Source organism: Cydia pomonella, chromosome 12, assembly GCF_033807575.1.
Source record: "Cydia pomonella isolate Wapato2018A chromosome 12, ilCydPomo1, whole genome shotgun sequence".
NCBI lineage: Eukaryota > Metazoa > Arthropoda > Insecta > Lepidoptera > Tortricidae > Cydia > Cydia pomonella.
The window spans coordinates 19,055,903-19,068,614 of record NC_084714.1 but is presented as its reverse complement, the minus strand read 5'-3'; the positions used below and the strand labels follow the sequence as shown (position 1 = coordinate 19,068,614).

The 12,712-nt window shown below is 36.0% G+C and overlaps 1 protein-coding gene across 5 annotated transcripts in view; it reads left to right on the top strand.

Moving 5' to 3' along the window:
* LOC133523806 (tyrosine-protein phosphatase Lar) overlaps positions 1 to 12,712 on the top strand; it is a 701,140-nt gene that overhangs the window by 374,140 nt on the left and 314,288 nt on the right. For all 5 annotated transcript variants that reach the window (XM_061859542.1, XM_061859541.1, XM_061859540.1 and 2 more), the window contains exon 5: positions 6,030 to 6,129. In XM_061859542.1, the coding sequence (XP_061715526.1) occupies positions 6,030 to 6,129 (100 nt within the window). The remainder of the gene's footprint in view (positions 1 to 6,029; positions 6,130 to 12,712) is intronic.

The following is a 12,712-nucleotide window of genomic DNA, read 5'->3' as shown; positions in this document are numbered from 1 at the left end:
AGAGGCGAATGCGTGATTACGCATGCATGTCGCTAGTTTAATTACGGTTTTAAGCGTTTTTACACTTTCTTTGGTACAGTCGAGTTAAACGTCTCAAGCGGACGTTCCGAGAATATATTTACACGCCTTTGAGACACTGAAAATAAGGTCGTGTAAATATATTTTTGAAACTTGGGCTTGCAAAGATGTTTGTGTATTCAATGTGTACTAGAGAAAGTTGAAAAGGAAATCGAATATAAGAAAACTTTAAAAAAAGTTTACAAATTGATTTATTTTCTTTTGATGAGTTGTGCAATGAAGAGTTTTTGAATGTATTAACATATTTGTACTTTAAAATACACAGCACCTACTTAATCTTTCTGGTTTAACCCATTTGTTGACTGGTAGAGAATACCTTAAGGCAATAAGTCTGCCATTTGTATTGTGCAATAAAGACTAATTAAATAAATATTCAGAACATTTTTCTGAAATTTAAACGCAATGTTCTTTAACTATAAAATACTCATACCAGGTATAAAATAGGTAGTTAAAAATGAATGGCAGTTTCAATGCAATATCGCTAACAAACTAAAATTTTGCCTCATGAATATGAAATATTATTTATTAATATTTCTCCAATCCGCAATGAACTACCATGGTCAGAACGTACTCGTAGGTACCGCTTGTGAAGTCCAGCAATGGGATATAATATATATGCTGGTGACGATGAAATATTTCCGATGTCATTTTGGTTTGAGTCTGTAATTATAGTAAGTTTTTGTCGCGAATTTCGTTCCAAATCCTACCACAAAGCGATCCGTTTTATTGGTCATAAATGTAACAGGGGGCTAGAGTGAACAGCATTCATAGTAATGTAGTTTGTTCATTGATATGCTAAATATTGCTTTACTCTGTATATACTTACCTACCTCATTATCCCTAATTCAGCTTATATCCTACCGCTTTAGAACAGCAATTGGTCTATTAAGCACATAACATCGTAATACCAGTCATTTAAACTAATCCGTCTAAACTACGTAATTAGACAGCTATCTCTGTCGCACCTGCGGATCTGGAGCCGTGCGAAAAAGACGAAACATCGAAATCCCCGTGTAATCTCCCTTTGAAAATGACGCGAAATGACATTTAGGCGTATTATGGTGCTTTATTCTGGAATGAGTGTTTGACGCGTCAGAATTATATCGGAAATATTTTAAGAAGCTTCCATTTTGCAATACTTAGTATCTTATCTCACTCTATCCAGCCTTTACCAGCCTTTGAAAGATTAATTATATTTATCTCTTTTTGGTTAGTCCCTAATGACTAGGGATCGGGGTCATCATTAGGTGACATAATTATACTAAGATATACGAGTAGGTAAGAGTTGCCTCCATCTACTTTTTATTTATGGCATTTTTTTAAAAATGCCACCCGCCGCGCCCTCATCACCGCCTCTCTTCCCGCGACTTTGGAGCCATCAGGCCTCTCCGCGGCTGACGGCAAAAGACCTGATGGCTGCACTCTCGTGCCATGGAGCCTGGGTCACCCCTTAGCGTGGGACGCCACCTGCGTCGATACGCTGGCCCCGTCCCACGTTGAGGGATCTGCTCGAAAGCCTGGGACAGCCGCGGACCAGGCACAGACACTCAAGCGCCGCAAGTATGCATTCTTAACGAACGAATACGAGTTTGAGGCGCTTGCAATGGAAACATTGGGTCCTTGGTCGACCGACACCAAAAAATTTGTTAAGGAAGTGTCGGTTCGACTGGTAGGCGTCTCGGGCGACCCTAGGGCAGGCTCGTTCTTTGCCCAGAGGCTAGGCTTGGCTATTCAGAGGGGGAATGTCGCTAGCATTTTGGGGAGTTTTCCGGAGGCGGGTGATTTTGGGGAAGTTTTTTATATTTAGTTTATTTTTAATATTTTAATTGTATCTAGTTATTGCTTGTTTAGTTTTATAGTTAGTTGTAAGTTTGATTTGTGTTCGTTATTTTTAAAGTGTTCGTCTGTAAATTGTATATCTGTATTATGAAATAAATAATGTCTTCTTTTTTTTAAATATGTTAATCTGTTTGTACGATACTAGCGATTCACCTCGACTTCGCACAGATTTACACAAAACCTTAACAAATTATTCAGCTAAACCTTCCTCAAGAATCACTCTATTGATAGTTGCATCCGCATGAAAACCCGTTCAGAAGTGTTTGAGTTTATCGCGAACATACAGACAGACAGGATAGTGGAGAGTCTAATTTGAGACCATCTATATCTACTTAAAATAATAGTCTCTGGATTTATTACAAAATTTAAACGTGTCAATCGGTATATAGACAAAAACAGTATAAAAAACCATACACAATCAATAATACGTAAAATTGTATAAAACGCAATTCAGTCTTGCACAGTCTGATTTCGCACGTCCTGTATGTTAACAAAACCGTTGGCGTCATTATGAATTTTAAATAATTCTAAAAAAAAACAATGGCTGTATGAATAGGGATAAAGCCGGGAATGACATTTATCTGATAATTTCTTGAAAATTACTCACACAAATTTTTGATTTCTATAATACATTAAAATCTCCCTTTTTTCCATATGCGTATAATTAATTTCATCAGCCTCTGATTAAATGACTTAAGATAAGTACTCGAGTATCTCGATTATATTTATTTGAATTGGTATTGAATTACGGTTTCTGAATTTGTCTACTGATATTCCGCAAAGCTATGGATTTCCTGACGTGGTGACAGGCTGCCAACATTTGTTTTAACTCACGCGATACAATCATATGTTAAACACTCAATCTAGCTAATTTGGATTCTATGGGATTTGTTTTAAGGGCTATCTTGTGTAAATGGCAAATTGTTGTTCTATTTTCGCATTTGTTTTAGCACTTGAAATTGTTGAAATGATGGGATAAAATCATATTAACGATTCAAAAGAAGTGATTTCACAAGAACACGATCGTGTACATTCTCAGAAAAGGTAACTCTTATAAATAGGGTCAAAGGAAGCTTTCCGACTTCTAACTCTCAACCTAATTTGATATTGATATACTAATAGGATTACTCTCAGTATACTAACAAGCATCCAATTTCAAATCAATAATAATAAGATTCACAATTCAAGGATCTACTCGTGCTTGTTATTATAATAGGTATATAAAAACATTAATAATAAGGTACACTGATTTAGACGTTTTACGTGATTTTATTCGATTTCAAAACGTGTTAAAAATATATTTAAAAACAAATTAGTTCTGGTACGCACGGTACTTCAGCAAGAGGCAAATTATTTAGTATATTAACTGACGCCGTCTGATTGCTATTAGGAGCAATGTTCATCCAGAAACACACTTAGCTGACCATAGCTAGACCTTTTGCCATTGCCATAAGGCTCATGAGTGGTCTGTGTTGGCGATGGTTCATCGATCACTGCTGATGCCGGATGTCGCATCTCCATCTTAATTACTTAACTTGTGATGGTAATGGCCTGTTAATTTAAAAGTTAGGAACAATTAATGCATTCTATACATCTACTTATTTACATTAACTTTGTTGTACAAGACGCAGATATCAGCTAACATATGGTGTATATGTGCATTTGAATATGTCTATAAAAGTGAAAAGCTAAATGGACAGGCTTCGGTTTTACACATACCTAGGAATACATACAATAAGTATGCAGAGATCCAAAGGGCCTAAAGCGTTGCTTCAGAACTTCCACTAAGTATATAATAACGAAGTTACGAGTATATCACCTAAACCAATTCTACTAGGTTCTATGCAAATAGCTTTATTCGGAGCATCGCCGGTCACACCTGGTCCGTTCTTATTGAAGTTATAAGTTGTGCAAACTGCTGCAGACTCCCTCCTATCATTGAATATTTAGTTCGGGAGGAACTATCTTCCTCCGAAATTTATCTCCGGTGCGCGAACTTTGCTTATTTGACGAAATTGAAGGGACCTACGTTGAGTTTGGTGTCTTAATTTGTCGTGGCTGGTTAGATTAGGCCTATGACTTTCAAACTATGAGCAATCTATCGTAACAATATAACCTAAGAGATTTTCGGAAATGGTAAATGATTTGTGCAATTTTGAACGATGTTTACCAATGGCTTTTTGGTAAAAGAAAACAATGTAAAGATACGTTAAGGTTCATCATTCGATTCATCGAAATAAAATACTATTTTTTTAGATATCTCTTGAGACAATAAAGGATACTAACGATGTAACTTTCGGACATCTTTAGCTTTTTTGACTAAATATATAGTGTCCTAAACGTCTCGTTAGGTATGAGGAACTAATTGAATCATAAATGAGGAGGCAGAAGAACGGTCAAAATATTTACTACCACAACCAGCTTAGTAAGTAAAACGGGCACCTTAAAAATACCCGACTATACTAAACTTATTCCAATAATACAACTCTAACTCATAAGTTTAATACGTGATTAAGCATCCATACCATGATGTTTTCGATTTTTTCTGAGTTTATTCTCTGATTCATTAACAATGTTCGCCTTAGAAATGGCTAATTCAAGTTATAATCTCACCTAAACTAATAGTTATCCCTAAAATAAGATATTCGAGTTAGTTTTGGCTCATAGATTAGAGGTTTTGGACTATAGTTACGGGGTTTTACGGCACATATACCAAACCCTCTCGTCCATGAGATACCTGTGCCCAGCAGTGAGACTTACCAGTATATTGGATGTGTAATGTATTATATTTGTAAGCGACTAGATAGTAAAAGTATTACGCGCTATATGTATTTATCAGTATAAATGAAATTGTGGCGGTAGCGGCCGCAAACGAAATACTTTTCTTTTATTAAATGCTCTAGACGTCCGCAATACCATTTCTCAGCGGGTACTGGCAGAGACAATATTGGTGTCTCTAAAGGCGTATCTCACTTAGTGTTATTAATTTCAAAGACTTCGAGTTTCGACGCTCCGTCTACTGGAAACTAAGTACGTTACATGTTTAGGTTAGGTTAGGAATTCTCGGTAGGTTGAATGGAAAGCTGTCCATTTTAACCAAATACTGTTCCGAATAGTTGTTACTTAGTATTCTGAGTAGGATTGGATTGAATGTGGATTCGAAACTTGTGAAGTCTGTTCATGTCGCGTTTTGTGGTTGATGTCAAGAATATAACGTAGTTCTTTGTCTTTACTTCTTTTGTCAAAAACTAGTAAGAAAAAAATGTGTATATGGCATTTACACCTCAGTATTAACCGAAGGTAGTGGAATAAGGCAACAGGTAACAGTCACACGTCCGCCCGCCTCGGTGGCCATAAGCGGTCTAAGGATGAAGGGAACAGCCGGCTGCCAATCTACCCACATTATTTATTTATTTAAACCCATATACCACAGTGTATCTATGAAAACGCATTCCAACTCCTACGGTCGTAAATTTGTTGTCTCTCAGTGGCCGACTGAGTTACAACATGGTTCCTTATGTTTTCAGGTGTAAAGGAAGAAAATTGGCGTCCATGATACTGGCTGCAAACGACAAAAATGTGTTTTATTGAGAAAAAACCCGTGCATATTAAATTGAGACGAACGTGCCAGTGCAGTGTTACCCGACACGAGTGCAGTTGAGAAGACCAAAATAGTGCTTATAACAATGGAATATGGTTGAAATTCCGCCGCCGCTTCAACCTAACTGTGCTTCCAAATAAAACTCGCGCAGTGAAACCCTTTGCTTAGCTAACTTTTCACCCTAACCTATAACAAATAAAAAATATCGTGTTTAAATCGTTGTAAATATTTTAAAAAATCTTCATCGTCTACGTGTTTAAAATCTTATACAATTACTTAAATAAGGAATAAATTTCGAAAAATTTTAATCATCGAAGCGGTTGTCGTATTTTTGTGATATAATTAGGTTTGATTAAGTGGCAAAAACTCGGTTGTGATGTGTATAGTTTCGTTAGTTGAATATAAACTTTATCGTAAGTAGTATAAGGTTTGGTATTGGATGTCGCGCGCGCCCGCCGCGCGGTGATGAGGGGGGCGGGGCGTGCGCGTTGTCACGTGTTTGCTTGCGCAGGCGCGGCGCGGCTGCGGTAAGATGCGAGAGCGGCGCTCCCCGCTCCACCGCATCGCTCTACTGTGCTGCCTGATCTTCCTGTGCCGAGTGGACGCCTCCGGTAAGTTGATGATGAATTTTAGCTATGCTGAACCCTCATTCGTTGATTTATGAACGAACGTGTATGAATTCCAAAATTACAAGAATACGCATACGCCATCATTAAGCGTGCGTATCAACGAGATTCGCATCAATTAACTGAAGTATGTGTTAAATTGTCTGAAAGAAAATTTCTAAATACAATTTTTCGCTCACATAATTCTTAAATGACTAACCTAATTGAAAACTACCGCTGCGTATACGCAGATGCATTGCGTGCTCGGAATACATTTTGCTGCGTAAATGCGTACGCATACGCGTCGAGTTTAGTGCGGTTGTCTTGCAGACTATCAATCAATACAGAATTTACAATTTCGTATTTTCGTAAATGACACAAAACATCAGACCCTAACTATACATTTTATCTATAACATTTTTATTGTGAATTTAATTCTATTAGATTTTATTATCTGTAGTTTTCTATATGACTATGAAAGTGTATATTAGGATGATGGATTATACAATATAGTAATAATTAATAAAATGTCAGACATAATTAACGAATGAGGGTTTACGTTAGTAGTATTATATTAAAATTAATTAATTAAGTCTGCTATACATTAATCCTGTGAAAATGGGCTAGCGATGAAACGACAGTATTTTCTATACTACCTATTATTATACTGGTAACACAAATTATAATTCATATCTCAATAAGTTCTTCAAGTCTCGTAATTGATGTAGTTAAATGCAAAGACGAATTTCATTATTATCGGAGAATCTATTTTAGGCAAAACGTTTCCAAATGAAGAATATTGGAATAAAACTCGACTTTAGTTGGTAAAAATATTATATCAGAAGGATTCACCTAAAAATTATAGGCGTTTACGAAGCGGTATAGCGGTGAATATTGCAAATAGTGTGCCTGTCCGAGACCGAGGTCTTTTTCTTCTATAATTTTTAATCTATAAAACAGTTTCATATGCAGGGCAGGCATGAGTTTAAATAAAGTTTCTATAAATTGTGATATCGACATATATAATGATAGCATAGCAGTAATAAAAAATAAATTAATTGGACACTTCATGGGTGACAATAATTCTGGCGCAGGACAAGGCTCGGTGCATTGTTGAATATGTACCTACTCACAGGATTTAACTACTTTTTATTTTTTTAATTCATTTTTTGTAAAAATGAATCATATATATATATATAGATCTGTTCTTATGCTGTAGGAACTTGTATGTGTAAATTAAGATGGGCAAAAACTTTTTATAATTTATTGTATTTTTATAAGTGAGAACCTGTAATTGGCTCTGTAATTCTATTGGAAGTTCTAGATATATATAGCGCTGTTGGTTTTCCATATACTAAAATAAAAAAAATAAAAAAAATAATTTTCCTATCAATCTACTTATTTAAGATTAAAAAATTGCGACCCGGACAAGGCGACAAAAATATTTGACCACAAACTTTACAAGTACGTAAGACCGTGAAGTTATATAATTATATTTAACGTGACTGTACAATTATTTTTGAAATAACAAGTTGAGATGACTACACACACGTTTAAAGTACTTCAATGACTGTCTATGCAATTCAATCAAAGTTGTCTGTATTTATAAATCTGCATATTTCGACCACTTACGTCGAATTGTTGACTCAACACGCTCAGGGTTAAATAGTGGTTCCGTATGTATTCGCCTCTCATATTCGACCATTAGCATAGAGGAGCGTGGGGCTTGAATTAACATAAAACTCCGGCCAAAAATCCCCAGTCTACCCTCGCCGCATAATTAAATGTAACACTGCTTTATCAAAACGAGAACTGAGCGGTCTCGTCCAAATTAACGGGCCTGGGACTGATTTTTGAAAATTATGACTAGCGTTTAACCTCAATATGGAAATGAGAGGGAAGTTTGTTAAGTTTGATGCTGTTCATGAAAAGGAAGGTTTCTAACCCGTTTTATTTATTGAAGCGATGCGATTCGTACATTTATGTGAACATGGACGCGACTACATACGCCAAGTGACAATGACACTGGTCAACATTGAGAATTTTGTAATACCTTTCTTGGCTAATTATTAATTGCACGGGCGTGAATATTGTTTTAATAAAAAGCTACCACTAAATGAGCTCATTGTTAAGTTTGAGCGGAACCCTGGTCGCGCAATATACTTGACCACTTTTTGGTTACGGCAATACATTATGCTACGAGATTAAGGTCTGCGTAATATTAGGAATACTTATTGTTGTTTTACTTCTTAAATTGTTATAATGCCAACATTAGGGACACGCGGCGCTTACATTTGCATAAGCGAGCAGCGGCGCGGCTGCGCCGGCGATAAAACGGCCGCCGTCGAACTTATGAACGCAATTAATGAACCAAATGATACAACAATGCGCCCCGCCTCCAAATTACACTTTTTACCAACATCCCAAACTAACCAACCATCAAATCTGGACTTTAACACGCCGCAACAAGCCTCAATCTCGATTAAACCCGAATTTACAACCCAGAAATTGGTTTATGTCAGCACATGTTGGTAAGAGTAAAAAAGATTTCGCATTCAATGTCTTTACGACGCCCTAAAAAATATATTAGAGACGTGACTACCCGTCGATCTCGATTACGACTAGAACGATTTAAAAGAGAAAAAAAGTGTTCTTCATTTGCATTTTAACATGCGCCAGGGGATAGAGGCTCTGAACTGTCATATTGTGGGGATCGGGTGGTACAATTTATGCATGTATACAGATGAGCCAGTTTTCGGGCCGACGGAACGTGTGGTATTGAGTTGTGCCTCCAAACTATCACGGCAATGGTTTAACGTTTTGCATGGAAAATTCAATCCAACGATCCGAATTCCCAAATGGCAATTTTGTTCCAAATTTGCATACCTACTAGGAATCTTCACAAAGAACTTTTTTTTTTAATAATAAATAAATAAATCTTTATTTACTTGAAACCTAATACAAAATGTGAGGCTTACATTAAATTACAAAATAAACTTATTTTAGGTTTGTAACAGTTCCATTAGGATTGAGCCTCTGTTTCCTGAACTAGGACAAAGCCTGTGACTCAGGATTCAGCGATTCCTCCGGAGAAATTGGTACAGGTTGTTTTGTGAACAGGTACTTTAAGAAGAAGTGAAAACACAATAATAAACTTTAGATCCGAGACTTATTATTTTTGTCATGTGAACAAGGTGTGCTTCTTATTCAAATTATGTAAACGTTTATTAAGTGGCAATCGTAAACAACTTGTTTTCTCAATTGTTGTTACAAAATAGCGCCCGAACAATTGTAATCTATAAACAGATTTAACAGGCAAACAAGATACTTGTCGTTTTTAATTGATCGGTTAAAGTAAAATATCAACACTCTTTTAATCTAACCGGAATATTAAAAACATCGCATCGTCGATACACGTCAATACGAAGACTCATGACGCCATGTGTTCGACGAGCACATAATCTAAATGCTAATATATCTACGTCAGGACTGCAAACATCTTTGCTTCTTACCTCTCGTCGTTAAAATATACTTTTCCTCATATCACGCACAGCTGAAGCATCAAAAACGACACGTATTTTCTTTACTTAGGGTAGATCAATCAAAGCAAACGGTGATGCGTGATACGAGCTTAAGGAAGTTATTCAATATATAGCTTTCATGTAAAAATAAGTTAAAAGCGTTGGAAGCTTTTGAAATATGGAAATATGCATCTATACAGTCTGTTTTAATACACAGAGTTAAACATAGAAACAGAAGAAAAATGGAAACAACACACTTTGACTCTGTAAAAGTTCATTGTAAGATAAAAATTTAATATCAATGGTGAATAAAAAAATAGTTTTGAAAGTCAACAACTGAATTTATTAGCTTTTTCTAAGTCAACTTTTTCTACATTCTTTTTGTTTTAAACTTGCTTACTCGTCCACGTTGACATGTTGTCCACGTGCAAAAACGCTAACTTTTTATCTTGTCCCCTTTCCTTTAACTTCTTGAATGTGGACGCTCATCACCATATCTTCATATGTTTATTCGCCACCAGATGTTGTCAACTTCTCAAATTGTCCAAATGTTAATTTTGTCTAGACTTCTCTAAAAAACTCATCTTCATAGGCCAAACAACTAGCATAGCATAGAATGATATCAACTTAAATGTTATGGTACTTATTACTTGACTCTTTTAGGTGCGTAGTATAAAATTGTAAAGTATGGCCACTGTCACGCCAACAAACTACGTTAGCAGTTTGACGAGTAACTTTAAAATAGATTATGATTAATTATAAAGGCACATATGCTTAAAAAAAAAGGAAATAAAAATACTTAGTGGTCAAACGACGGTTTTAAATACAATAAATAGGCTGAGTCAAACCTTACCTTAATTAATTATACAAAACCTTTCCCTAAAATCTTTAAGTTTTTTTTTTCTTCATCATATATATTATATATTCTTGCTTGGCTCCGTTACATAAGTAATATACATATTACAGAAATGTAAAAGCCTGGAACACTGTAAAACCTTGTACGTTTGATTCAGGCTTGAACAACCAATATTTTCCGTAAACTCGTTCTATTTCTTCACTCATCTCGCCGCTGGTTTAACACTTAATGTATCAGCGAAGCGCTCCCGAAGCGGTCCCGTCATCCACATCTCATGAATATGAATGAGCGATAATTTCAGCCTCTTCTAGATAACTGTTATTGTTATTCTGAATAGCGAAATTCCATATCAAACATTTGAAGCATCATTTTGTTGATTTTAAGCTTCCGTTATGAAAATGAGTTGTTGTGTTTTCGAATTTTGAATTATCTGGTGTAAACTTGGTCAATTGTTTTAACGTCTTACCCGGTATCTCTTATAATTTTAAATGAGAGCGATTCGTAACCCGTCTCTTACTTATGTTTCCCGGAAGGTAGGAAATATCATTTGATATTAGATACCATTCGCTTTTCGGTGAAGGAAGCCTAATGAGGAATTTAAATAGGTTCTTGGTTTGATGGTCACTTTTGTAAAATGCTAGTTCCTGCGCCAATCGTCAGGATTATGTTCCTTGGAAAAAGCACTATAATCAGAATATAACAAATAAGACAACCGAGAAAGTACCTCTTTACTACCCTTGTACGTAATCATGCCAATGTCATGTCAATGCCAAGTATGCAAAGTTAGCGTAGTCAGAGACTAACCATCGCAAACGTACGGACCGATTTCCGATAGGAATAGACAGTCGTGTCAATGTAGGGCTGCCGGGAATTCGCTTGCACACGAAATTCCGCCAATTTGGTATTTGTGTTTCGCTCGAATTAGCCTGACGAATGCCCAGTTAGCTCCGTATTTGAGGCAACATTTTTAAGTTTCAGAATAGTTTTTTTCAAATAAATAAGAAATCTGTGTCAATTGAAAGTTAGACTACAGGGGAAGGATAAAATCCTTAAAACTAACTTCAGCAGCGTTCAGGGATCTGCAGACGTCTGAGTCGTAATGAACGAAACCACTGATACCTAACCTTAAATGGACTTTGGAGTTGCGTTACTTCAATGGAAATCACGTAATTAAGATACAAACATATATGCCCTTACCGTAGTAGCTTAAGAAGTTGGGACTAAACTGTGTCTCAATAATTTCTTGCTCTATAAAGTTGCAAGAGTTTCCAACTATGCGTCGTATCAAAATTTTGCACACATTTCAAAATTAATCTTGAACCTCTATTATCCCTTCAACAGTCCTACACCTAATAGTCTAAAAGTTCTGCTTAAGAGAAAATACAAAAAGATGACGCTATAGCATGGTAGTTTTTTATTTATAATATGTTATTGTGCCCTATACAATTCCAAATTCAAACAATATCCTAGGCTTATCTTTAACCGTCGCTTCTATCGACCTCAAAACAAAAGTCGCAAACAAAGAACCGGTTAAAAATCCCATCTGGCCTCATCCTATAGATATTAATCCCGTTCCAATAATCGCTTCTGATAAGGGATTTTCTTCCTATCCCCTGTAATAGAAGTTTCTGCATGAGGGCGCGCTGTTATTTAACTTTAATAACGTATCTAGGCCCAAGATATTATCTATTATTGGACCGGGCTGCCTCTTAAACGCAGCGATAATTCTTGAAAATAGTTTGAGAGTTCTAGAGAATGCCGATTGTGAAATTCGCTTGCTCAGTACTAAATACAGTAGAAAATTTAATACACATAAAAATAAACTGTTGGTGGAAAAAAATTACATTATTTTATATTGTAAAACAAAAAAAACAGCAATCCAACGAATCCAACTGTACATTACATTGAGAAATTTAGAGTGAAATCTCAGCTTTTTGGCAAATTTAGTTAGACTAAATATCATTTGGGTCAAGAGTCAATATTTGTTATCCATTATTTTCAAAAAATCTACAGTAATGTTCTTTGAAATATAGTTCCTGATTCTGTGTAGCCTATAAGCGGCCATCTTCTATTGTCTCGCGTTATCCAAAGAAATTTACTTCCATGCCATTAATTTTCCATTTCGCGTCGAAACCAGCTATTGAGAGGCTCAATCGACGGATTTCGAGCGACGAAATCCCCTTCCTAACTTATTATTGGGCCTTTGATAGGT